Source organism: Puntigrus tetrazona, chromosome 7, assembly GCF_018831695.1.
Source record: "Puntigrus tetrazona isolate hp1 chromosome 7, ASM1883169v1, whole genome shotgun sequence".
Classification (NCBI taxonomy): domain Eukaryota; kingdom Metazoa; phylum Chordata; class Actinopteri; order Cypriniformes; family Cyprinidae; genus Puntigrus; species Puntigrus tetrazona.
In genome coordinates this window covers 13,433,733-13,461,343 of record NC_056705.1, presented here as the reverse complement: position 1 = coordinate 13,461,343, position 27,611 = coordinate 13,433,733, and the positions used below count along the sequence as shown (strand labels likewise).

General features: G+C 37.4%; 5 protein-coding genes across 9 annotated transcripts in view; all 5 read left to right on the top strand.

The window, feature by feature from the left end:
- Positions 1-809: 809 nt before the first annotated feature.
- Positions 810-4,109, top strand: fis1 (fission, mitochondrial 1). Its single transcript, XM_043245860.1, has 5 exons — positions 810-926; positions 1,345-1,477; positions 1,576-1,652; positions 2,208-2,313; positions 3,328-4,109. Exons 1-5 carry the CDS (start codon positions 882-884, stop codon positions 3,426-3,428), a joined length of 462 nt encoding a protein of 153 aa, XP_043101795.1. The 5' UTR covers positions 810-881; the 3' UTR covers positions 3,429-4,109.
- Positions 4,110-9,931: 5,822 nt separating this feature from the next.
- On the top strand, positions 9,932-12,208 carry cldn15a (claudin 15a). Its single transcript, XM_043243271.1, has 5 exons — positions 9,932-10,416; positions 11,019-11,183; positions 11,310-11,391; positions 11,508-11,615; positions 11,725-12,208. Exons 1-5 carry the CDS (start codon positions 10,200-10,202, stop codon positions 11,813-11,815), a joined length of 663 nt encoding a protein of 220 aa, XP_043099206.1. The 5' UTR covers positions 9,932-10,199; the 3' UTR covers positions 11,816-12,208.
- A 642-nt stretch (positions 12,209-12,850) lies between these two features.
- Positions 12,851-19,697, top strand: dnajc3b (DnaJ (Hsp40) homolog, subfamily C, member 3b). Its single transcript, XM_043245503.1, has 12 exons — positions 12,851-13,284; positions 14,190-14,300; positions 14,860-14,984; positions 15,068-15,142; positions 15,248-15,391; positions 16,124-16,305; positions 16,576-16,695; positions 17,113-17,218; positions 17,387-17,507; positions 17,592-17,724; positions 17,841-17,989; positions 18,397-19,697. Exons 1-12 carry the CDS (start codon positions 13,200-13,202, stop codon positions 18,540-18,542), a joined length of 1,497 nt encoding a protein of 498 aa, XP_043101438.1. The 5' UTR covers positions 12,851-13,199; the 3' UTR covers positions 18,543-19,697.
- A 142-nt stretch (positions 19,698-19,839) lies between these two features.
- On the top strand, positions 19,840-21,977 carry LOC122349460 (cytochrome b5 domain-containing protein 1). The gene is made up of 4 exons (XM_043245504.1): positions 19,840-20,256; positions 20,370-20,446; positions 20,782-21,000; positions 21,556-21,977. The coding sequence occupies exons 1-4, from the start codon at positions 20,136-20,138 to the stop codon at positions 21,781-21,783; spliced, it is 645 nt and encodes a 214-aa protein (XP_043101439.1). The 5' UTR covers positions 19,840-20,135; the 3' UTR covers positions 21,784-21,977.
- A 1,718-nt stretch (positions 21,978-23,695) lies between these two features.
- The window catches only part of chd3 (chromodomain helicase DNA binding protein 3), a 41,810-nt gene continuing 37,894 nt past the window's right edge, over positions 23,696-27,611 (top strand). For 2 of the 5 annotated variants that reach the window (XM_043245230.1, XM_043245229.1), the window contains exons 1-3: positions 23,697-24,028; positions 26,078-26,220; positions 26,493-26,666. In XM_043245230.1, the coding sequence (XP_043101165.1) occupies positions 23,863-24,028; positions 26,078-26,220; positions 26,493-26,666 (483 nt within the window). In that variant the 5' untranslated portion in view covers positions 23,697-23,862. Of the gene's footprint in view, positions 24,029-26,077; positions 26,221-26,492; positions 26,667-27,611 lie in introns of all 5 variants that reach the window. The other 3 variants (XM_043245232.1, XM_043245231.1, XR_006251435.1) reach the window with 2 other exon arrangements.

The window sequence follows — 27,611 nt, the reverse complement described above, 5'->3', positions numbered from 1 at the left end:
TACAGTTAATTAACATGTTCACACTTACACCTTTTTTCAGTTCTTCACTTACATGTCTTGTTGATAAGCAGGTACACTTATTTTGGAGAAAAAAATGCTTTTATTTGCTATAGCCTATGTATCTAGATACACAATGGGCTGATACAGGATACAGTCTGAGACATCACAGGCCTGGGAGTATTACTGCTCGCAAGATCTGTCTGTATAATATCTTCTTCCCAGCCACTGTCAGGCTAGTGCCGCAGGATATTAAGTCTCTGATTTTCAACAGCTAATGTGTTATCCTACATTCTCATTTTCATGTACATTTTTCATGGAAACCTGAAACAATTGTGCAACATTAATAAGAAAAATTGCAAGTGGAATTTATTTGACCTTTGTACCTTTTAGAGCGCTTATTTATTTATGTATATGTGCATGTATTTTTTTAAATGCTTTTTATGCTTGATTTAAAATACATATAAAATTCCGATGTACCTGTACTGAAATGTACTTGGGCAAATGGCACTAAAACTAAAGTAAACATTTAAAATAACAACAACAATAATAACGACTATAATGATAATGATAACAATAAATATATAGATGGGATTTTTAAATTCTACCTTGAAGACATGGTAAAAGTTTCCTTTTGTAAAATGTGGTCTTATTCAGTTTGTTGTTAATATCAAAGTACCATGGTTTTTGGGTCCACCATTATAGCATGGTACCCTCACATTATTCGCTGTAGAGGGTGTTTATTAAAATACTCGAAACCCCGCTGCTTCGCCCGTGGAAACATACACCTGCGATTGCGATACAGAAATAGCGGAAGTCATAACCGCGGACTTTTATTTTGACGGTTTCGTGAACGCGCATGGTGCGTGAGGTTTTCCGCGAAGATGGAGGCGATTGTGTCAGATCTTGTAGCACCAGAAGATCTAAAGGTAAAACACGTTATCATTCGCTTCCACCACTCTAAAATGCGAAATGACATCGTTGTCGTGTTGATGGCGTGATGAAGTGACCGATGTGGGGTTTTAATTGGGATTTTCAACGGACGCATTTCTACTGTACTTAATCAAAACAACAACATTGATTATGACGTATTGTTGTAAGGCATAGACTCATATAAGGCATAGAGTAGACCTAATACGTCCGCACCTTTTGGGATAAAAGAAACATACCTTTTATCAAATGATTATAGCTATCAAGTTGTTTCACTTACTATTTAATGGAATTGGGCTTTTGTCTGGTTTGATTCCTGCTGTAAAAGTTAGTCCGTGGTTGTCGGCCAGGGGGAGCACATGATCATCAACCATTCACTGATGCAATCCGATTCTCACTTAAATTTTTATCTTTCAGAGGTTTGAGAAGAAGTACAACACTGAGCTGGTGAAAGGACCCGTTTCCACAGAAACGACTTTTGAATACGCCTGGTGTTTGATCAGAAGCAAGTACTCGAATGACATTGTAAAAGGCATTCATTTATTAGAAGGTCAGTTCCTCAGCGTCTTTTATTTTGTTGGTCAGTTACAACCTTTCCCGGGCTTCAGCTGTTATTTTAACAATCGTTTGGTTTAAAACTTTTAACAGAACTGGTTCATAAAAGCAAAAAAGATGATCAGAGAGATTTTCTCTTCTACCTTGCCGTTGCGAACTACAGACTTAAGGTGAGTTGACATTCTTATTTTAATATGTGATTTTGTCACTGCTAATAAACATTCTTTATTTCATGAAGCCATATGTGGCATCTAGTTAAAAGAGTGTTTCTCAACTCTGTTCCTGGAAGCCCTGGTACATTGGAGTTTATTGCATCATTTCAAAATCAAATCAGATCAATTAAATAACTTTATTGTCACGTCACCATATAAACACATGCAATCTGTAAACGCTTCAATTCCAATACCAGACGAAGTAAGTGTACGTAAGTGAATCTCAAAAAACATGTACACGACAAGTCAAAATATAAGGGAAATGCATATTTGAAATACTATACACTATCATTCAACATTTTTCAAAGTTTTAAAATGTTTTTAAAATAATTATCTTATTCTCATAAGTGTTGCATTTGTTTGATCAACAATACAGTATAAACCATGCTTAAATATACTTGGACAATTAATAATAATATAATTGATAATGAAATTAGTATTTAATTACATTATTATTATTAACTTAATTTCATTATTGTTAATACAATGTCTTTTTTTTAATCTACCTCTCAGGAGTACGAGAGAGCACTCAAGTACATTCGTACTCTGCTGAAGAATGAACCAGATAATAAACAGGCCCTGGAACTGGAGAAACTCATCAACAATGCACTAAAAAAAGGTGAGATATAACAGCATTTTAATCAGAAAAAAAAACATTCACTGGTTTTTAGTAAATACTTTTATTTAACAAGGACTTGTTTAATTGTTCAAAAGTGACAATTAATACTTTTAAATTGTTAAAGGAAATTTTTGTTTTTAAAAAAATTGTGTTGTTTTTAACTTTATATTCATTAAGAAGATTCTAGAAAAACGTATAATTGTTTCCACAAAAATATTAGGAAGTACAACCATATTTATTCTTAATGATAATCAGAAATGTTTGTATAGCAAAAATCATGTGACATTAAAGACTGAAGTTTGTCATCACTGGAGTAAATTAAAACTAAATTTCAATTTAAAATATTCCCCATCTTCCATTTGTCACAAAGTATGATTGTTCAAGACCCTTTTAGAATAAGAAAGCTTGACACAATGACTGCTTTTACATGCATTAATTAATTTTTGGTACTTAGTCATGTAAATGCCACAATCATATTGCTGTTTTTCTGTTTAAGAGCATTTAATTCCACAAATTCTAAATCCCACCTCAGGATTTGTACACGTTTTAAACTTGTTGCATGTTATTTAGAAAACCCTCCGCAAGAAAATATATGTGCGTTCTCCTCAAAATTCCCAGTTTGATAGTAACATGCATTACAACTAGTGTAATCAGATTCTTCTTGATTGCACACAGTTTGTGGAAAAGGGCGTTTCGGCATTCTACATCTATTAGCTTGAACTTCACAGCTGTCTCTTTGCTGCAAACTTGCATTCACTCCCTTCCTTTGCTGAGTTACCCACACGAGACTGCACGTGCCTTTTGGCAATTGCCATTTTATGACTGTGTTGTCGGGCATTTTATAAGGAGTCCTTATTAAATGAAATTTACATACCTGCAACAACCAAGAAAAAATTCCAATGTCCGTATGTGACCATAAACATAGGCACGTAAATAAAAAAAAGTGGTAACAGCATAAGCAATAGTGGATTCATCTGAACAAATAAGATATTTCTTTTACATGTTCTTTTTCAGATGGCTTAGTTGGCATGGCGATCGTTGGCGGTATCGGTTTAGGTGTGGCCGGATTGGCTGGTCTTATTGGTTTGGCCGTGGCCAAAGGTGCAAAGTCCTAATATGGAGTTCCCGATGAGCGTACTTTGATTCCGTTCCTCTTCAGAAGAGAGACTTAATGATTTCTTCTAATAACATAAAACCATAAGGAGGCCTGTCTCTTTTTTTATTTTTGATGTTTCTGCCATGATTTTCATAACGAGCTATGATATTTTACCACATTTCTTTTAGCTTTATGATTCTCCAGCTCTTTCTGGTATGTATAGAGATGTGTGGCTGGAATAAAGTGAAACATTTTATGTTTTTCCTCTGAAACTTGTAATTTTTCAAAGGAAATTTAACTACAGGGGTTTGCCAAATATTAGCAGTACAGAATAAGACTTATTGTATTCGTATGCACTTTTGAGGTTTTTCTTTTTTCTTTTCTTTTTTTTTTTTTAATGAAATATATCGATGTACTTACGCTAGGTAATCAATATTACATTTTTGATAAACTACGTTAAACCTCACGTCTATTAATAAATTAAAATGTGTGCTTACCGAACTTGTACGGCGTGTTGATTTGGATGTGTTATGCATGAAAAGCCTTGTAATGCATTTCTAAGAAGGCATCATTGTCAGCACTGTGTTTATTACCCGTCGGTTAACCTGTGCTGTCAAGTGTTTCATCTTCCCTTCCTCGAGTGCTTTGTGACTTTTTGTAGCCTATGCTAATGTTATACTAAAAAATCTGCAAAGAAAAAGCTTTTTTTCCAGTGTTTTCTTTCAATGAACGAGAAACGGAGAAATCCATCATTCAACAAAACGAGTCTGAAGTTCCAGTGTTTATGAAAAACATGCACGGATATTATTAATAATAATAATTAATAATGTCTATAATACTGTTTGAGTTTGCTCTTGACTATTGCGACTATATAAAATGATTAAAAAGCCTTAAGATTTTTAACATCTGGGAATCATGGTGAGAAATACATAGATAGCTTTAAATTTTGAATGCGGTGTGAAGCTGCTGGTTAAATAGTCACTCACAGAGTCCTCGTCCTCCATGCATCATTAGCTCAGACGTTCTCTGATGTGGGAGTATTCACAACAGCACTGATTTAAGTTAACAACTGTCAGGCCTTGAAAGTAACAAATTTGTTGTAAAACATGTTTATTCAAGATAATAGCTGATAATGGCATTCAATTTAATGTTCGGTACAATTCGTACTTCCCACATTATTCAACCCAGGGACTTACGCACATGTTAAGACATCTCAGCTTTACAATGCTGGCTTTATGGTTGTCATTAGTAACATCATTTTATAACGCAGTATTGAAGTTACTAATTAACCGGTAAAGCAAATGATGAAAAGAAGTCTGGTGCACAGGCTATTCTCTCTCCGATTTGTCCGTCTGTGACTTCCTCTAATGGTTGGTTTTGTAATGAAGTCAAGCTCCCGAAGTCTTTCACTGGGGTGGTAACCTTTTAAAAGTTAGCTTCTATGCTAATATGTACTTTAAGGCACTCGTAGTTAGCATTTAGGAAATGATATGGAGAAAGGATTTACTTGTTAACTTTTGTACCTTCTTCCTCCGTTGCAGCGTTGTACCTTTTTTTTTCCTGGGAATGCATTTCATCCAATGAAAGTCATATTTGTTTTTGTGAGATTTCATTGGTTGTCATTTCTCATTGGTTTTTATACAGTAAATTGAGAACGGTTTAAATGTCCTATTGATGCTTACATTTTAGAATCGGTCAAACAAGATCACGGCACAGTTCTTGTTATTTCATAATAATTTCCAAAAAAAGATTTACGAAAGGCTGGGTTCAGAGCTCAATCATAATTTCCGTCCTCGCATTACACATTTGTCTTGTCCTCTACCGTGACTCAATCCTGCTCCTGAGATTCGTCCTTCCTGCAGAGACAGCGAACGTATTTTTTACCAGGAGTTAGACACAACACACACGTGCTGCGAAAAGTCTGTTTTCTGCCTGAACTATTTTACGAGTTCTTTTTATGGTCCCCGTAAACGTCAGATCATTGAAAGTGTCATGATCGGTTTTAGGAGATGCATAACCATGTGGGAAAACTATTGTGTTTGTTAAAGAACAATTAAAGTGGATTTCAAGCAATAGTCAAGCAAGCTAGTCATAAAGCTGACCTTTAAAACCGAGAACAATCATCTGCTTATCACACGCAAACGATTTAACACAGCGACAGCACCTAGTCTAACTTTTGACCTCTCGAAGCTCACGTTACATGTGAAAGAGGTAAACAGTCATGACTATCAATATTACATTAACACGTTATAAAAACAATGAAATCACATTATACATGTCTGTAGGTATATTTGTATAGAAACAAACAGACACAGATGGATTTTCCAGCTTGTTACAATTGTGATGTTTGTGAGCAAAAAGTACCCGACCTCAAATAATTGCTTATAAATCAATCATTATGCAATATTAACCCCAATGATTGGATTCAATCTTTTCATCCGCTTGCTTTCTTTCATTTAGGACTGGTTTTGTTTTCCTATGTGCATCTGATTATTCGCGCGCCTGATTCATCTGTGAGTATGTACCTCGTCTTTTGAGCAAAAAACAAATTATGAATCATTTTCACAGGAGTCTTTATAAGAGATTTTTGATCGTGTTACCGATGAAGAAACTGAACCGAAGATAAATCTTACAGTGAGGGCATGTTGCAAGATATATTGCAAGAGGGAATACATTACTTTACAAGCTGAACATCTTGCAACAAACTGAAGAGGAGCAATCTTCTGATTTTGATAGCCCATCTGAAGTTGATGTAACATTCTGGTCGAAAGATGGATGCATGGTCAATGCATGGTTTATGTGAGAGGGTTATAACATCAGATTCATAAAAGCATACCTTGTGCAGTTTAGGGAAATAGGTGTAATACCCACAATAGTTTGTACGCATGGATGTGTGTGTGTGTGTGTGTGTGTGTGTGTGTGTGTGTCAAACACAACATACTCCTGAACAAGCTGATTCTCATACTCTCATACATTTTCCCAATTCCTTTTGAATGGCATATATTATATAGCATGATGAGTGATTTTTAAGCAATAATTTGAGGCTGGGTCCTTTTTGACCCCAAATTACAAGAGTGACTTTTTGCAATTTTGTACACATAATAAACACATGTAAAAGCAAATCTCCTGATTAAACACTAGAACACACAACATTTATGAACAATAAATTTTTTTTTTGCAATTTTTAACAATGTGAAAATTATTCCTAAAAACAATTTCTTAACTCAAAAAATCAGGTACTCACAGATAAATGAGGCCTAAGATTACAGTTCTTCAGAATCATCCTTAATATTTATCAAAACAATTTCCTGCAACAGCCTGTAACTTACTCAAAATCTTTATTTCATCATACGACAGTAAGTATTTATGTCAGTAAACACATCAGTGCTATCAAAATGAAAAGTCCTTGTCATTGTTCACAAACAAGATCAAAATGTTTTAGTCATGTCCTCAGTATAACAGTGTACTCTGGAAGGATGTTCTGATGTGAATTATGGCAAAACTGGATGACAGTTACGTTACTGAAATGTTCTGCATGCTTCTTATGTATGTCATATATCCATTTTGATAGTACAAATTTACACATTACTGCATGTGGGATATTGATTGAAAGAGAATGTTTGAATTGTTGAGGATAAGGTTGATCTCCCAGTATTTAGCTGCACCCTTTAGCCGTCGTAAGGCCATGACTGACAACATAGTCCACAACAGCAGCCCTTACTTCATCTGATATGTGCCTCTGTCCATGGCCTCTGTACACTTCCAAGCATCCTTACTACTATTCTTCCTCTCGGCTGTTGACTCTTGTGTTGTCCTCTGCCTATATATGCTTTCCAGACGGGAGATTTATGAGATGATTTCAGAGAACTGGTTCATAATTGGTTGATCTACATTTTCTTCATCAGTAAAGGTCAAGATTCACTTGCACAATTCATGGTAAATTTACAAAAAGTCTATATGTTTGACAGTTTATGACAACTAGATCAACCATTTTGCATTTACAGACATATACAATGAACTAATGACTTCATATTTGAGGGGTGAAGACTATAGCTCAGAAAATTATGTAATATATTTTGAGCAATTTGATAGCAATTTGAGCAACGATAAATGCACATAATCAGTTGCGCAAGAATGTACGCTTTTATGATCGCAATTTGATCCAAAGAATTTGGTCCATGATCTGACTATGAGAAACTGCTTTTATGATCTGCATCTGATGATGTGAAGCGAGTTTTGAAAATTTCAGATTACAGATAGATGATCTAGAGACAATGCTGACAAAGACAGACAGATGAGATAAACTGTAGATCAGATAGATAGATAGATAGATAGATAGATAGACAGACAGACAGACAGACAGACAGACAGATAGATAGATAGATAGATAGATAGACAGATAGATAGATAGACAGATAGATAGATAGATAGACAGATAGATAGATTGTTGCAGACTATCTCTAATGGCAGTGGTCTCTGTATACACGAACCCACTGCGTTTGATCCTTCTTTCTACAGAATTTACAAAGTCACGCATTGCAACATACTTACTTCCTTTTACTAAGAATCGATTTGAGAAACAGCATGTTAACCTTCCAAGATACGGGCTGCCATCTTGCCTATTTCCAGTACTATTCACTCTAAATATCTTAGTCTCACGTCAATAAAATAAGTTAATCACTTATAGGTCTTTGTACAGTAAGGATAAGTGAGAGCTGTCTGTCTATTTAATGGTGTTAATGCTAAAGGGATTTTACTATTATCTGGATACTTATTGTCAAATCTGGAAGTTTTAGTTATTGCCACATGAACTTCAGCCTCTGGTGCGTCATATTTTGTTAACAACATCTTTTCTTCACGGATGTTTTCATTAAGCCATTAAACATTAATGAGAGATGTGTGACGTTTTATTTAAACCTGCTAAAGATATTCGATCATTTCTGTGATAACAATTGGACAATTACACAGGAAATATTGCACTAGTCACTTTGCATTTTATATTTTATACTTCATATTTTATACTTTATTTTTATACTTTGCACACTTCTTCTTTATATATATTTTTATATTTTTATATATATATATATATTTTGTTTTCTATTTTGACGCTGGACGGTTGTAAAAAACATTTCACTGCATGTCTTACCATGTATGTATGTGTATGTGACAAATAAAATTTGAATTTGATTTGATTCGAATTCAATAGTCGTCAGTGATAAATTCTATTGGCCAAGTGTGTGGAAGAAATATAATGCGATACCTAAAAATACCGTCTGCAGTTATAGTAATCTTTTCGTAATAAACTGTTTGTGTGATTAAATTGAACAGCGTTTCTTTTTTAAACCCAAGCAATTTCCTCACAGCTTACTTATTTATAAGTTTATCTTTACTTTATCTTTATTTACCTTTGTGTTTACATGCAAAGTGTTTTATTATACGTGTCTGTATGTTATGTTTTATTCCGCGTGTCTCCTCACAAGCTCCTCCTGAGCTTTTCGGTGCTTGTATAAACTGCGTAAATGACAAGTAATTGATTTTAACTAATTTAAGCGTGATTCCTGCAATTGAGGTTTCACTGAACGTGTGCCCTAGAGACCACCATGCTTACTATATAAGAGTGTGTGACGCTGTGAGACTGATAATGAGACAATGGATAAAGGCAGTAGATAAACACGGTCAAACAGCTTCTTCAGTTGTTCATTTAATCACTGCACCCAGTAGTTCCCCTTTTCCCTCTTCTGATAGTGTCTTCTGAGGACAAATCCAAAACGTTTCACCAAATTTCTGAGTAGTCTATTAAACACGCTGAAACTGTCTGTTATTAATAGGCCAGATTAATGTTTGAAAGGGTTTCAACATTGATGCGTTCTGTTGTAACATATAAAAGCAGTCGGTTTTACTATTAGCTGACTCTTATTTGTTCCAGCACCAAAATGTTTTGGGCTCCATGTATTCCTCCGTGGTTATCGTTAGGCTTGTTTTTTTGTTTTGTTTTTTTGCTTTTAAAATGTTATTCAGCAAGGATGCATTAAATGGATGTTAGGATACATTAAATGAGTGTTTTGCAAATAAATGCTGTTTTTCTGAACATTCTGCGCGCCACAATTTCTAAAATGTGTGAAGTTTCTACAAAAACTGAATCAATTATAACCAGCTTGCATGTTTTTAACAGTTATAACCACTTACTATATATATATAGTACGAAGGATCACGTGACAATTAAAACAGGTGTACTGGCTGCAGAATATTCAGATTGTAATTTATGAAGATTGGTCTATATGTATAGTTATTTGCGATAGATAGCCAGGATAATTTTCATTTGGAGGGCATGCAGCTCTACGGATATTCTCACGTTGTTCAGGTGAAGTCGACTAATCGCATTTTACAGTGTTCAATGTGTTTAAGTCCATGAAACATAACGGATGCACTGCCAGTGAAGGTCAGGGAACGACCATTGGACTTTAGTGATAACCACCTGTTGAGTTTCGGGGTGTAAAATCCAAAAGCGAGACATGCACATGAGAGGGGAGGGCAAACAGAGCCTATAAATGACCTCTCGCTCCTTTTAACGACACATTTCATGTCGCGCTGCTGCAATCTCCCTCTCCATGGAAAAACCGGCTCAGCTCACGAAACGGCTCGAGAAATGAATAAAACCTGGATATCGCTTCTAACTTTTCAGACTGCGCTGAACGCATTTTGAAAGCATCTACACGTAGCAGAGAGACTCGCAAGAAACCACTAACGTCGAGCGTGGATGATTCTGGCGCCCGCGTGATCTAAATCAGCCATGGACCCGGTCATCGAAGTCGTAGCTTTAATCCTGGGCTTTGTGAGTTGGATAATGGTTGGCGTCGCGATTCCGAACCGTTACTGGAAAGTATCCTCGTTGGACGGGACAGTCATCACCACCTCCACCCTTTACGAGAACCTGTGGATGTCCTGCGCCACGGACTCGACGGGGGTGCACAACTGCCGCGAATTCCCCTCTCTGCTGGCCCTGTCTGGTAGGACAAAAATCACCATACTTTAATAATAATTTCACTACCACACAGCCACCACTATAAATACATTTCACTTCATTTATCATAAAGTTGGTTACCATTATCGCCTCATTTGGAAATAAGTTAAAGAAACGCTTTCTTTCAACGAGCCATTTTTTATTAATTCGGTCACTAAATCTGTTAACTAGTTGCGTGTTTTCTTTTAGGTGCGTTTGCGTCATACCCATTTATCATAATTATTTTTTCCCCCGTCTAGTCATTATTTTGCCTCCTACTTTTAAATGCGTTTGATTTTCCCTGCTTTTCTTTTATGCATCATTTCAATATTTTATTTTTGGTTTATTTATGTGTTATCTGCTATTTATCATTTAGCCTATGTATTTTCTTCTATTGTCATTCTTTTATTTATTTGCTAAATTTATCTAATAGACTTTCATGCTTATTTATTTAGTTTTACATTTAATTTAAACATAATCCTTTATTGCCCATTATTATTATTATTATTATTATTATTATTATTATTATTATTATTATTATTATTTTCAATGCTGTGTTCAAATCTTTCACTCCGACCACTGATAAGGTGAATCCCTCTGTTTCTCCAGGTTATATCCAGGCGTCCCGCGCTCTTATGATCGCGGCGGTGGTGGCTGGCACCTTCGGCGTGGTGGCGACCCTCATCGGCATGCAGTGCTCGAAGGCCGGCGGTGACAACTACGTACTGAAAGGCAGAATCGCCGGAACCGGAGGCGCGTTTTTCCTGCTGCAGGGTAAGACGCATTACTAATTAAACTCAAATCTCCTACCGGCGGACGTGCTGTCTTTAAAAGAGATCTTATCAGATTTACTGCTATTGTATATCGGTTAATCTTTATGTTTTTTAATCCCATCCAAAGGTTTGTGCACGATGGTATCAGTCTCCTGGTACGCGGCCAACATCACTCAAGAGTTCTTCAACCCGCTTTACCCCGGCCAAAAGTAAGCGCTCTGCCGGAGATTAAAGGGGAAAGGCTGCCCCCTGCTGATTGCGTGAAGTTCTAACTAACTTTGGTTTGAGGGAAACCTACGCACGTAAACCTTGAATGTCGTTGCAGGTATGAGATTGGAGAGGCTTTATACATCGGCTGGGCCTCTGGTGTCCTTGCCATCTGTGGTGGAGCTTGTCTGATGTTCTCCTGCAAATTAGGCACAAAGGAGAAAGCGTGAGTTGCTTTGTCCCCGCTCCCTCGCTTCTCTTTCATACTTTCTCACTTCTCATTTCTTGTAATTTTACGCATTTCTTCGCTACATCCTGCATCTTCTCTTTTGCAGTTACTACCAACCCACGCGTGAAACGGTTTACTCAGCATCCGCATCCAGGAGAGACGCTCAGAGCACTTATGGAAGAAATGCCTATGTCTGAATGAAGCGACTCTGGTCAATTTCATGGCCAAACGACATTATATTACATTACATTTGTAGCTGGCTGTTAATATTCTGTCTAGTGATGTTTTATCGGTGCAATTATGTAAATATTTATACAGTGCCAAATGCACAGGCGGTTTTGTGGCCAACTAAGGATACGTCATTAATCAAGTAAAATGTTACTATGTCAGTTTTGCTGTGCAAAAGCTCCTCAAAGAACATTTTGAATAAGTGGAAATTACTTCAATTTTGTCTAGAATTTAGAATTTTCTCGACGTTACATGAATCAAGATTTGAACAAAAAAAATTGTTAATTATCTTGTCTCCATTTATTTGTAAAATGACCCTGTTTTATATGATATTTTATACAAACAATAAACAAACATGACATGTACTGGGCATATTTTATTTTTTTTTTATTCACTAATAAAAATATTCCATAGGGTCTGTTTTATTAAATAATATTTTATTTAAGCTTTTTAGTTTAAAATAGGTAACATTTATTTATTTATTTTCAGTAATAATGATAACTTAAGGGTAGTAGGCTATTTTTGTCGAAACGTTGCCATTTCTGTTTCGTTCCTTTGAGCTGCATTCTATTCTACAGTACTATAAAACAGTAAATAGAACAGAGATTCTAATTCTAAAATATTATAATTATAAAAAAATATTATCCAAAAGCACAACCGTGAACAAACCATCAAATTCCACAACTCAAAAAAATAACCATGTTTAACATAGTAAATATTTAAACATTTTGTTGCAAAGTGAACACGGGACTGTTGTTGCTATAAGAACATAATGAATAAAATAGAATAGAACAACGACGGTTTCCTATACTAAAGGCCAGGCGAGAATAGACATTTCCTCCAAAGTAAATGATGGGTCATATCAGCTACCAGTCCATTGCTGGACGTGGGCGTGTCCGTCCAGTGCGCTAAAATAATTCGACCAATGGCACGAGACCACGTTTGTCGGCAAACACGGATGTGAGCAGCCAGTCACCGCGCTGAAATGTAGGGCGATTTGAATTGTACACTCAGAGGAGACGCTCAAAAGTACGTGGCCGGCAGCTGTTGTGCACGGTCACTGTCACACTTGGCTAAGAAACACCTCCTATATAAATTAAAACACACGGTTTTTCCTCAGCAGCCGGCAGAGAGTTGATTATTGAGAGACACACGGAACTAGAGTTTGGCATTCCTTTATTCCACTCGGACATATTTATAATCCGGACAACAGAAACATCGCATTCTTGCCAAGTATGCCGGATATGTCGCTTTTAGTATGATCTGGGTGTAAATGCTTTTTGTCCTATTGCGCGTTGTGAATCACGGTGGAAAGACACACGATTGTATATCGGGGGTGTAATAAATGTCAGCATGGAGTCGGGACGGCGGAGAGGTTTGAGCAGTGTCCTGTCCTCCCTGTCTCTGCTCTGTGTGGTCTTGGACCTACAGCTGGACGGTGAGATTTCACTTTAATTCACACCTGACTTGTTTTTTTTTAAAGGAAATTATTCTTTTCCGGGTTTTTTCATTGTTTGGGCAGCACCATAGTAGTGCCATAGCATTGCCATGTTTTGCATAAGAACTATGGTATTCTTTGAAGTATCACTTAAAATGTTGGTACAGCAATATGGTAATAATAAAATCTATTTCAGAATAATAACATGAGTCCATCATCTGACACTATATATCTACCGTGGTACATCCACAGGTGCACACCAGGAAGTGTCAAGGAAGACATCTTTCAAATAGTAGTATAAAATACTGACTTCCTATCTAGACAGCGTTTTGTTGCCCTCTGATACCCAAGTATACTGTCTAGGTTGAGCACAGGCATTTTATTTTAAATTATATTAGAATCAGATTTTATTCAAACAGAAAATGTCCATAGAACTATCATGTTATTATTTGGACATTTAATACGCTAATGCCATGTTTTAAACATAAACTATGATTTATTTGATGTACTTGATGACAACTAAACTTACAATGTCCATCTGCTTTAACTTTAAATATTATATTACACATTTAAAACTGTATTGGTTAATGTTGAAACAGAAGCTGTACTTGCGTAAGTGAAGGTGGTAGTCGTTTTAGTTTTACTTTTATTTAGTTTTACATAACAACTACAGGGTAGGGTGCTGTTTGCATGCTTTCACTTTTTGTGCTGTCATTGTCGATCAAAACACAATGCCAGTGTTGAATTCCCTTTAAAGAGTTTCATTATTATGACGTTCATGTTTTGTTTGTGTAAGTTTAAAGTGTGTAAACTCAATCTCGTCAGGCAGATTGAGGGGTTTTAAAGCTGCCTCTTTATGAAATGCAGCAGGTGTCATTTCTAAATCACCTGTCTCTTTATTTCAGGTGTGTTAGGAGCAACACCTGTTGAGATTGAACATCACCTGGAAATGGGCCGCAAGCTGCTGGCAGCCGGACAGCTGGCTGAGGCCCTGTCTCACTATCATTCAGCTGTGGGTAAGACAAATATATATATATTTACACAAACATAATATATGGAGGCTACAGTACCATTCAAAAGATTGCTGTCAGTAAGAATTTTTAAACAAATGAAAACTTTTACTTATGAAAGATGCATAACATTGACATTTAGGGACATTTATACTGTTACACAAGATCCACAAGATTTTTTTTTCTTTTCTTTTTTTATGCAGCACAGCTATTTGCAACATTTATAATAAAAATACTTTAAGAACCAAATCAGTATATAGAATTATTTCTGAAGGATCGTGTCACATGTGACACTGAAGACTGGAGAAATGATGCTGAAACTTTAGCTTTGCCATCTGAAAAATAAAATAAATGTTTAAATAAATTAGAAAAAAAAGAAGAAAATATATTTTGCGATATTACAGATGTTACTGAGAAAAAAACATTAAGCAGTTAAACAACAGTTTCATTTTGTTGTTTTATTTGATGCTATTAAGAACTAAAATTAATTTACATCTGGTGTACACTGGTCATTTCAAATAAAGGAAAGATGCGATTCATTAACCGATGTAAATGTATTAAACAGAGGGTGACTCTAAGAACTATCTGACATACTACAAACGGGCCGCCGTTTTCTTGGCTATGGGAAAGTCCAAGTCAGCTCTGCCTGACCTGTCCCAGGCCATACAGCTCAAGCCAGACTTCCTTGCGGTAAGTTTATTTTAGCGGTTGTGAAGTTATGGGTGACCGTAGCGTATATACATGTTTTTGTGTGTATATATATATGTTTTCAGGCCAGACTGCAGAGGGGTAATATTCTCCTGAAACAGGGAAGTACTCAAGAGGCTAGAGAAGATTTCCAAGCAGTAGTGAGTAAAATAAGTCCCTTTTTCTTTTAAAACCTGCCATCTTCATTCTCTAACCACACTACATTTTGCTCCGTTTTGTTCTATTTCCTGCCTTCTCCTTTGCAGCTGAAGCGTTCCCCGAATCATGAGGAAGCACACGATCAGCTCCGCAAGGCAGAGGAGCTGGAGTTTCTCCTAGAAGAGGCGCATAAGGCTCATCACCGTGGAGACTGCATCACTACTGTGCAGGTGCTGGAGAAAGTCATAGAGGTGAGTTAGTCTGGAGAGCAAAACTGCATTTTACACTATTGTTCAAGTTTTTGGGTTGGTATGTTTTTTTATGTTTTTACATTCACCTGATTCACTAAGGTGCATTAATTTGTCCCAAACAAACAGTAAAAACGGTAATATGTGAAATAGCATTACAATTTTAAATCATTTTCTATTTTAATATATTTTAGAATATTATATAATTATAATTTATTTCTGTGTTAGTAAAGGTGAATTTTTAAAAAAAAAAAACTATTACTCTTCAGTGTCACACAATATTTTAGAAATCTGATTTGTGCTCAGGGAACATTTCTCATATTTTATGTTGAAAGCAGATGTGCTGCTTAATATTTTCTGTGGAAACATATCGTTTAAATAGGAGTCTTTGATAAATGGAAAGTTCAGAATAACTGCATGTATGAAAAAATAGAAAAGTAACTTTATAAATGTTATTGTAATAAGTGTTTTAATGTTATTTTGAAGTCCTTATTCACTGACAATATGAAAGTTTTGGATTATGTTTAGGTGAAATGTTTTTTAGGAATTTAACGTGTTATCACACACCACTTTATGGCTTTCTTCATTGCACTTTCTTTAATTTGAGCTGTTGAAATTAGTTGCCCTATAAATAAATGAATAACAAATCAAATGTTGTGGTTTAAACTTAGTGTCTCTCTCATGTGCGTGTGTGATTTAATCATCTAGCTTCGTCCTTGTTTTTTCTTTTACCAGCTCTCTCCTTGGGATCCAGAGTCTCGGGAACTAAGAGCCGAGTGCTACATCCGACTCGGGGATCCACGGAAGGCAATTATGGACCTGACACCAGCAACGCGTCTCCGTGCGGACAACCGAGCAGCCTTCCTCAAGCTCAGCCAGCTCCATTACAGTTTAGGCGATCATCACGACTCGCTTAAGTATGTCGTTCAGTATGAATGACAGCCGCTTTCTTCAGTTATTCAATCATACATACAATTTTCAAGAATCGCCTGTAAGCTGCTTCAAGGACAATTCTAGAGTCGTATCTTTTAGTGAATACAGCTGTCAATCCCACACATTTTGAGACTGTGTGCACGTACATTAGTTGTAATAACAATACACCAATCTCATGTGATGTTAAAAAGGAAAGCTGTCTCTCTTTTTTGCTGCTGTTCATTGTGTGTTTCCCTGTTTGATGGTGTTTTCAGTCAGGTCCGTGAGTGTCTCAAGCTGGATCAGGATGATAAGGAGTGTTTTGCTCACTACAAACAGGTCAAGAAGCTCAGCAAGCAGCTGGACTCTGCAGAAGAGCTCATCTCAGAACAGAGGTGCTGAAAACATCCCCTTCACTTCTAGAAAAATTGCCTTTACGTTTAGGTCTAGGCTTAGCTTAACTCACTCAAATTCATTTTTGGCTTTTGAGATTTTATTATTAGGTATATCTCATGTTATTGTATTATTTATTTTATCACATATTTCGTACGCTACTATTTAAAAGACTATAAAAATATATCAGTTAAAATGGCAATGTGGTAAAATATTAATGTTTGTTTTTATATATAAATGTCTTTTACTGTTAAATTTGATCAATTTAATGCATACTTGCTAAATAAAAGTAATAACGTATTTTACAAATCTTACTGATTTGGTTTTGAATGGTTTTATGTCTCCATCAGTGTCAAAGTTTTCATAATTTTTTTCTATTTATTTTTTACAATTTATTAATTCTTCTGTTTGAATGACAGGTATCAGGAGGCCATTGAGAAATATGAAACTGTGATGCGAACAGAGCCGAATGTGGCTTTCTACACTAATAAAGCAAAGGAGAGGATCTGCTTCTGCTTAGTCAAAGTATGTTCCTTTACAAAATGTAATTTAGTCTTTCACAGCTATATAAGCCTTCTAGTCATGCTGATCTAGTTATTTAGTTAGAGTTTAGTAAGAACACCAAGAGTATGGTTCTGGTGTCTAGCTTCACTGGTAATGTTTTTCTCTCGCTCCCACTTTTGACTCCTCCAGATGAAGAGTGCTGAGGAGGCCGTAGACATTTGTTCAGAAGCCCACCAGAGAGAACCTCAGAATATCCACATCCTCCGGGACAGAGCTGAAGCCTACGTCTTACTGCAGGAATATGAGAAAGGTAGTTCAACACTCACTGACTACTATAAAACCTTTTCATTTCATTTGCATAAACTCGAGTATCTTCCTCTGTTCCTCTTTTCAGCTGTGGAGGACTATCAGGAGGCACGGGAGTTTGATCAGGACAATCAGGAGATTCGTGAAGGTCTCGAGCGAGCGCAGAAGCTCCTCAAGCAGTCTCGCAAGAGAGACTATTACAAGATCCTGGGGGTCAGCAGGTAAGTCAGTGGCTGGTGATCAGAAATAATGCTGAAAATCTGCTCGGAGGATGTTTATGGGGCACCTGCAGTAGTAACAGTGAAAGGAGATTGTTTGACTGAATGCTTGTTTTCAGGAGTGCCAACAAACAGGAAATCATAAAAGCCTATAGAAAGCTGGCTCAGCAGTGGCATCCTGATAATTTCCAATCTGAAGCAGACAAGAAAGAGGCAGAGAAAAAGTTTATTGATATCGCATCAGCAAAAGAAGTGCTCACTGATCCAGGTAAGAAAATTTCAGTTGGCAAAAACTAAATTAACCAAGAATACAAATGATTTTCAGTCCTTATCAGTCTGTTATTAAAAAATTCTATTTTTGAAGTTTGGCATAATTAAGATTATAAAAAAATTGATTTAATACTTTTATTTATTAAAGATGCATTAAATCCTGATTTCCCAAAAATGATAGGCAGAAAAAAAAAAAAAATCAGCTTTGCTTTCACAGGCATAAATTACATTCTAAAATATATTACAAAAGTAGTTTTTTTGGGGGGTTTTTTAATCAATTGTAATATTTCGCAATGTTTATATAATATACTTTTGATCAAAAACATTTTTGAATAAGGGGCTCCTTCCAAAAACATACAAAATTTGAATTATGTCTTCAAACTGATTTTGTCCTTTTCTGTTCAGAAATGCGTCAAAAATTTGATTCCGGTGAGGACCCTCTGGACCCTGAGAATCAGCAGGGTGGAGGAGGTGGAGGAGGTAGAGAATGGCCCTTTGGCTTCAACCCCTTTGAGGGCGGAAACTTTCACTTCAAGTTCCACTACAACTGACAACAGAGAGGCTGATGCGGTGTAAACGGACAATGATTTGGACTAAGAAACCTGGCTAGAGAACCTGCTTTATCCAAACTGAACTTTGGAGGAAACTTATCAAACAAGGAGTTTTTGTTGCTGAGACTTGAATCTACAGGCTGTTTTGGACTTCTCCAGGAGCAAATTACTTGATCGGGCAAACGCCTAGTTTGGTGTTTGATTTCCTGTCCTTCAATACGTAAAATGGAGTCTAGTTGAACTTGGAGTTTTAACCCCAGCTGAGTCATTTTGGCTCAAAATGTTTGATCTTTCTTTGACACGTGTGCCATCTTTAGCATAACTTTTTGTTTTTTCATTGTCTTTTTAATTTTTTCTGCTGCTTATGTTTGTTTTCTTTGAATAACACTCCAGAATTTAGGGTTGTGGTTTCTTTTAGACTGTGCCATGTATTTCTGACACCAGTATGCCATACTTGCGTTCTTAAAGCTTCAGCTCTGACATGCCGGCAGTCGTCAAATAGATAAAACAGTATTGCACGCTTTTTGGCAATGAAGGTACCTTTTTCTCATATCTTTGTCTCATTTTTATAAATATATTTTTTTAACCCATCTGCATAAACCCTCCACAAATTATAACGCTTCGTAACTGCTTCATAGCCTGACACCTTTGATCTGGTACCAGTTGCACAATTTTTTTGTACTGAAATCTTTACTAGTTTACACCACAGAATGGTTATTATCCTTTGACAGCTAGTGCAGATGATAAATCATATGACAGGCTATAAAGCAGTCTTTATTTGAAGTTTTTTTTTTTTGTCTAATATATCAACATGTCAATGTCCCACAACAAAGCTTTGAAACTAGGTTTTGTAAACTTAACAAGTTACCCCTGCACTTTCGAGTTAAAGATCAACCAACTCAAGAAATCGTTAGCTACTGGAGGAAAAAAGAATCAAATGTAGCAAAATCAATTTAAATGGTTTGCTTGGGTTATTTTCTGGGTTTATACTTGTTAGTTTGCGGCTGACATGCCAATGCAAAGTCTCCTTTGACCTTACTGTTGTTAAGGACTTGGGTCTTCCTAATGTTTTATGCTTGTTTTTCATTTGTTTTAAGCTAAACAAATACGTGAAAATCTCCAAGATATACTGTATTTAAGAAAGAGTATTGAAGACTCGTTTGTCAAGTGTCTTTTTTTGCTGGGTTTAATTTGTGCTCGTGAAAATCACGATTATTTTTATTAAGTATTAGAGTTTAAAAAAAAATGGCCTAAACATTACAACTACACAATAGTGCTCGTAAGAGGATTTTTATTAAACAGTGCTAAAAAAAAGTAATGGTAACACATAATAAGAATATGTATCTCTTAATATAATTTAATGGACGTGGGCTAACTGATACATTAACCGTGGCATCATTATGAAGTTTTAAAAAACTAATTATGAAAAAACTAGCGTAGGTTGCGCGCTCCCGTTCGCTTCGGTTACCACAGCAACCAGCGTGCTTGTGCGCGCTTCCGTGGCCAATGTAACAACAATCGGCGTCTGCCGTGTCTGAAAACTCATCGGTCGATTAAACGGTTTTATTTCTCTAAAACGGAAAGATTGGCAAAATGCGGCGCCCAAAGTATTTCACGCCGAGGGAGGTGTCTGTTCACAACACTCTCAAAGACATATGGGTGTCGTATCTGGGCAAAGTGTACGATCTTACGCCGCTGCTGGAGGAGCATAAAGGCAAGAAACCATATCATTAAAAAATAAGAAGAAAGTATTTTGCCCCCAAACGTTTGAAATGTGCCACGTGTTGATTGTTTATTAATAGCGTTGTAGCAATGTTTCTTTTCCAGGTGATGTGTTATTGAAACCTATCACAGAGTGTGCGGGAAAGGACATCAGTCACTGGTTTGATCCAAAGACGAAGGATGTAAGCTACTTTAATACCATTTACAAAACTTAATTTGATCTGATTTTAGTATTTTTTCCAAGTGTGTTTACATGTTTTATGAAAATTTCAAAGACAAGAACTTAAAAAAAGCATGTTTTCCCCGCCTTGAGACTATAACCAAAACCAAGCTAGGCTGCTGCATTGCTTTCTGGTTGTTTTGTTAAAGTCAGCATGAAATTAAAACTGAATATGTTTTTATGGAACCCCTCCCGTTGCAATGATCTCTTCTCTGATAAGGTGTGGACCAGCAACCTGTCACCCACGAGATGCTTAATTAATTCTCGATTCACAATGTTGCGTTTTCCCTTTTTCAGATTCTTACACACGTTGACCCATTGACTGGCTGCATTAAATACTACACCCCTAGGGGGCGTTTTTTACACACACCCCCTCCCTGCCCTCGCACTGACTGGGCCAATGACTTCGGGAAGCCTTGGTGGAAGGATAACCGCTACGAGGTTGGGCTGCTGTCTGCCAAAACACGCTGGATCCGCATTATCAACACTCTAACCTCCCAAGAGCAGAGGCTGGAGGTAAGCCAATACTAACCTGGCACAGATTTGTAGAGAGCAAAAAAATAAATAAAAATGTCGATGCTGACTCATCTGCAAAAGAAATGTGAAATGTGCCTCAAAAGTGTGCATATTAATTATTTAAGCTTTCTCGACATGAAATGCCTGCACAGGGCACATTGCGTTGCACTGCGCTTCTGCATGCTGAAGAGGGCAGGGTTGCACTGCTTCATCGTTTTGTAGCTCCTCTCCATCTTTTGATTTCGTCCCCCTCCTTCGCATCTTTGCATCTGATCCGTTTCCAGCTTAAAGGAAATGGACCTAATGTTGAGCCTCTGGCGTTACAAGCGTTTTCAGACCGACCGTGCTGATTCACTCGCTTCAGCAGTCATGCGTCTGAAACTCTGGGCTCAATAACCATCTGGCGGTTTTCATTCAGCCCAGATGCTACTTTCTATTGTTTCTATGGGCCTGTCCGAGACTAATTCCTACCCTGTGTCTCTCTAGGAGTGCATTCATAAAACAAACATGTATTCGGAGCGGCCAAATAGTCCTAAGCTGTTATTTTCTAAGCAGGTTTGCTCTGAGGAGACTCTGGGTGAGATTCTCCAGCGATACCTGCGCTACAATTCCCACGCAGCAAGCTACACCTGGAAGCACAATGGCGTGAATTTGGACATGAGCAAGACCCTGAGTGAAAACGGCATCCCCGAAGAGGACGAGTTTTACTGCGGAAGCCCAGACTGTGACCTCTTCTCTCCATCCATATGTCTGTATTTCAACGACGACCTCACTGAACTCTGAAAACGCATTCGTTAGAATATCACATGCGCTGCGAGCCGGTTCGAGCGAGAAGCGTGAACGCCACATCAACTATTCATGCGTTTAGTGTTTCATCGATTCCTGTCTGTGGTTATCTTATTGCAGCTCTCTGGGCTCCATCCAATCAAATGCTGAGCAACAGAATAAAAAAGATGAATGCCAGCCTACATAATAAACCCCTGAACCATAAAGTCTGGTGGTTGCCATGGTAATTGCTGGGAGGAAATGCAGCAGCTACTGTATTGTAGGCCACAGCGGGCTCTCAACCCTAATTAAGTAGCATTATATATGTATGCACGTACACAGAAATGATTTCATGCAGCCAACATTTCAATTTAATCACTGCTTTATGAGACCATGCCATTAACATCTGCAAACGTGCATATTTTTGGCAAGCAGCTTTATTTGCTTGTGCAACCTTGTACTTGGTCTAATTAATTTTTTGGGATTGATTTTGATTTTTTTGTTCTGCGTGCACAGGAAAGAACATTTAGAGCAGTGGTCTTAAGATTGCTTAAAAAGAGTTATATATATAATATATATATCTTATATTACATTTATAAAAAACATAAAATATGCACCAAACATCTAAAACTCAGGATGCAAGCTGTTGTTATATTTCTATATTTTAATTCATTTATTTAACACCTGTTTCTCCGATCTTACGGAATCTGGATTTATGTGGAATTTGAAGACCTGGAAAAGTAATGGATATATCTATATATATATATATATATATATATATATATATATATATATATATATATATATATATATATATATATATATATTATAAATCCTATATTATTATTATATTAAATCCTATTTTTGTATTGGAATAGAAGCTGCTGAGAAACAAAAAGTACAAATCACAAATTACCACAATAATTAATATTCATTAAGAGTAATGAATATATTTTCCTGAAAACCTTCAGTTATTGATCAGTTATATATTATATGGCGCGTTCACCCTCTAATATATAACTGAAACTGCTTTTAAGCAGCTTTTTTTTCCACAGCAGAAGTACCAGAAATACCTTGAGGTGACGATTGGAGGTCTCAGTCACAAAGTTTGAGAACTGCTGATTTATATTACACCAGCCAAACATGAAAACCCTAAAGTAGACTAAATAAGAAAAACCAAATATTTAAAAAAAATAATTCAAAGGATGAAAAGACCTGGATGAAGCCTTTTTGCATCCGTGCCACTTAATGGTGAGAACACCAGACTTCACAATCCAATATGTGCTTTTGCCAAATATTATTATAATTCAGCAGCTAAAAATATAAAATGATCCATCCTGTTTCATTTTCCTAATCATTTATTATATTTTGCGCAGCTCCGATAACTTGCTTTGTTTAGTCCTGAGCTCAAATAGTTAATTTTTAAGCAATGCAACATGATGTAAGTGTGGGCATGGCTGCGGTAGCGCTCCCCCCCTCCAGCCAACCTCGCATCAGCCCCTTCGCTCCACTTTTCTTTTTTTTTGGATTTGTTTTTGCAAAGGTGGGGGCCTTAAAAGAATATTAAGGTGGCCATGTTTGTTAGATTCGCTTTGCGCTGCGTACAGTGAGCGCGGGCGTTACTACGTGCACTTTCGGAAAAAAAGCAGACAGTAACCAGGCAAGTCTGAAGCAGAGAGAGAGAGAGAGAGAGAGCGAAAGCTCATAATAAAACGAGTTGAAATACAAGTTGCAATCAGCTATACGCCCCCCCTCCAGTAACAATGTGATTATTTTTTAAGGAGGGAGGGGAGTCTGGAGAGAGAGAGAGAAAGAGGGAGAGAGAGAGAAAGAGAAAAAAGGAGGAGGAGGAGGGGGCGTTCTGAAATAATATAGTCAGCCATTTTTATGTAAGGGGATTTTTCTTATTGGGGGGGTGGGAGGGGGTTGTTAAAAATAAATATAAGGGCGGCCATCTTTGTTTCTCTGCCTTGTAGTGTAAAATATTCCAAAACGCCCCCCACTTTTTGTGTGTCGATTTGAATATTAAATAAATATCATAATTCGGAAGGAATACACTTTTAGATCTCGCGGATCGGGGTCACCGACGGGAATATAATGTCCTCTCTTCTCCGTTCTTGTGAGGAAGATGAGGGCACGGCGGTTAATTCCGAGGGAGGAGATTTTGATGAAGAAGAAGAAGACGACGGAGACCTGGACGAGAACGCAAGCGACATAAACTCGCCGGCGGCGCCTAGAGAAACTGCAGCGAGAGCCGCGCCAGGTACCGTACAGTCCGCGGGGCGCGCGTGGGGCGCAGAAACACGTCGAAACAAACGCGAATTCTCCTAAAACTGCCACAGCGACGTCTGCGCTAATGCACACTTCCAGTCTGCCTCCTCCAATTCGACGCTTGCTTTATTTATCCGCGTGCATTTCGGCGGAGAGTTGCATAGAGTTTGGCTAAAGTTGACCGATCCCCCCTCTCTCTGTCCCGTCCGTGTCATTCATCAGGTCTGTCATATGATGGTGCTTTCTCGTCTCCAGCTGTGATCCGACAAAGGATCATTAAGCCGCGACTATGCCGCTTTTTGTTTGCCCCGAAGGTTACAGCCTGAGCAGATAAAGAGTAACATGACAATGCATTGATCTAAAGAGGCGTGAGCGTCAGGTCTACGGCTTTGATTGTGACAGTGTAAATAAACTTGACCCGACCCACTGCCGCCTGGTTCAGTACAGGGCAGAGATCCGTGTGCCGCGATGCTTTCACTTTGCAAAACGCCAGTTCGTACACTGCCACCAGCCCTCGGCCTGTTTTGAGCCTGGCATGAATCAATGAAGCGCTAAATTATTATGTACATCTGTGGGAAAACACCAACAGATAGTGATGAGTCAAAAGTTTCCACTATTCGGTCGATTAATGCGCCACACGGCACGAAATGCCTTAAAGCTTAGTTACTAACATGTTGCAGTCATACTGCTTGGCCCTAATGCAATTATACTGCCTTGTAATATTTTACTTTTTTTTAAAACTACTTATTATTTCTAACTTTTATGTCACGCTCTGTGTTTGCGGTCATATTTGGGGCCTCGTTTGGCGCGTAACCGCTGTCTCGCGCAGTCCCACAGTGCGCGTGAATCAATTAGCTCGCGCGTCCCGTCTCGCCCCCGCGACCTTCAGCTGCGGTTCATCTGGTGGTCTGCTCCCCAGGTGCAAGAGTTCACGACGAGGGGAGCATCAGCTCGGCTCGCGGCCTCTCGATCACCGAGCCCCGAGTGCGTGCTGCTGCCGCCCCTGGCTGCAGCGAGCAGGGAAAAAGGGCTCTGCCAGCGCGCTTCTGCAACAAAGACACAATCACATCTAACTCGTTTTTCGCAGCGCAGTGGTGATAGTTCTGATCAAACACGCCACGCTGATATCTGCATTTATACAAACAAACTGTATCGGTGTGAATGGTACAGTGCAAAAAAGTGAGAAGGTGTCACCATATATTTTTTTTTATATTATCATAGACTTATTTTGGTGTCCACTAATGTAGTCAGGTTAATTCAGGCATGCTAAATTATATTCAGGACGTGGTAATTATCATGTCCAAAATGTACCTTTGAATTTAAACTGGCTAAAAAAAAGCTGTTCATGTTGTTCTACACAAAGCTGTTTGCTTTAAATGAAAGAACAGACTGCTTTGGTTTCATCTGAACGATTTTACATGGCTGCTGTAAATAGTCACATGACCAGAGCTGTTTAACTCCACTCAGAAAGATGATGTCTGTGTCAAAGCGCCTTTTATGGAAGCATGTCAAACCTGTCATAATACAGGTACCTTATTTGGAATATATAAAGTTAACCGTTTTAAGCACATTTTTTAGGTGACCTGGCTGTGTGTTTAAAAGAAAGTTAACATTTTGTGAAAGAAGGAAACTTTGTGCTTCGTCATTATAATTTCCCTTAGTATTTTTACTGAAAGTAATTTTTTCTACTCACGCATTGACCTCAAATTCTCATCTTATGGAGCGCTGCATACAATATTTATCATCGTCTTAAAATTCACTCCGTAAATAGCTTTCAGAGTGAGGTAATTAGGTCATGTAGATAATCATGTTTGTGAGATTAATTCATTAAGTCCTACAGCGTAGTTCAAGTCAGAAGTGGAATGACTTATATTTCCTGCGTTTGTGACGGCCTGGGTCCTCCGCATCGCCCGTGTTGTTCAATAATTGAAGTGGGAAACGATTTGAAGGATACCTCAGAGGGTTCGCAAAGAGTAATGGTCACTTTCATTTCGTCATGTGCTCCCGTGTTCCCTCACGTCCCTGCATCTCTCCCTCTTAGATGATGGAGACGACATTGGTGAGACATCGGACAGGGACAACCTGGGGAAAAAGAAACGAGGCCCTAAAAAAAAAAAGGAGACGAAAAAGAAAGATAAGGACAAGGAGGGCAAGATGGCCAAAGCACGCAAGCGGAAAAAAATAGTATGTTGTTGATTCATTATTTTCTGAATATTATAAAAGTGCTTTTTTCCATTAAACCTGTATTTAATAATAATTTGAGAAACGTCGAATTATTAATCGAGCTAAAAAAATGTAATCGCGCTTAGTCGCGTATGTCTATACGTTTCCTAAAAGAGTCCCTTGAATGGAGATAATTATTAAGATAATTTAAATGGTTTGTTTTGAAATGAATGCATTATAGTGACAGCTCTATCTATTCTGAGGCTTTGTTTTATTTCTCTGCCTCTTTGCAGGACAGTGATGTAGAAAGGGACTCTGAGCCGGACTATGCCGTGAACTCTGACAGCGCTGCCAGTGATTATGGAGGAGAAAAGAAAAAGAAGAAGAAACACAAGGACAAAAAAGAGAAGAAAACCAAGAAAAAGAAGAAAGAGGATGAAGACAGCACACACGAAGAGACCACAAAGGTTATTGTTTTCCACTGTGCCTGCGGAGCTGCATGCTATTTTCCATTTACTTCGCTTCTGCTTACTCTCCTCCGTATGGCAAGGTCATTACAAAGTGTAAAGCTGAATTAGTTTACCTAACTTAGAGAGGTAAAATGGTTTTGCTCTTGTTGGTATTCGTGTTTTGTAAAAAAAAAAAAGGTGTTTCGTTTTTGGCAAACTTGGAAATGAAGCAATTTTCCCATGCAGATCAGTTTTAAATAATTACATAAAAATGATATGTTAGTCTTGAATATGGGTTAATGGGCACTAGGTCATTTTATTAAGTGCGTTCATTAGAGAAATAGTTGACTGAAACATTTGCTAAAATTGACTTGAAATTTAGCATTACTTGTCCCCCGATGGATCCCCTGCAGTGAATGCCGTCAGTCCAAACAGCTGATACGTAATATTTAAAAACGCTTTCCAGTGAAGCTGACTGTGCACTGAAAAAACATTTCTTACTCAGTTAACACTTTTCAGTAAATGTATAGTAAATCAACTGATAATTTTTTAGCAAAAAAAAACCCCAAAACATATATATATATATATAAAGAACCAGGGGCCAAGTTCATTAACGAACTAATCACCGTAACACTGACAAAATATGAATACCGGCTACAGCCTAACAACAGCATTCAAAGGAGTTCAAACCCATGATAAATTCCCTCGATGTGACCAAGCATGCATAATTAAATTATTCAAGTACAAGGGCCAGTGGGTGATGCCCCCTGCCTCAATTTTGATCATTTCTAATCATATATACTTAAGATTTAATAGATATTAAACCAAATTTTTATGTATTTTTTCGTTAATGGCAACTTTAGGATTTACATGGAAACCGCATCATGATTACAACTAGTTAGAATAGCAGAATATTAGGGATATAATAATTAATATCTGTCATAATTTTCTCACCCTCACGTT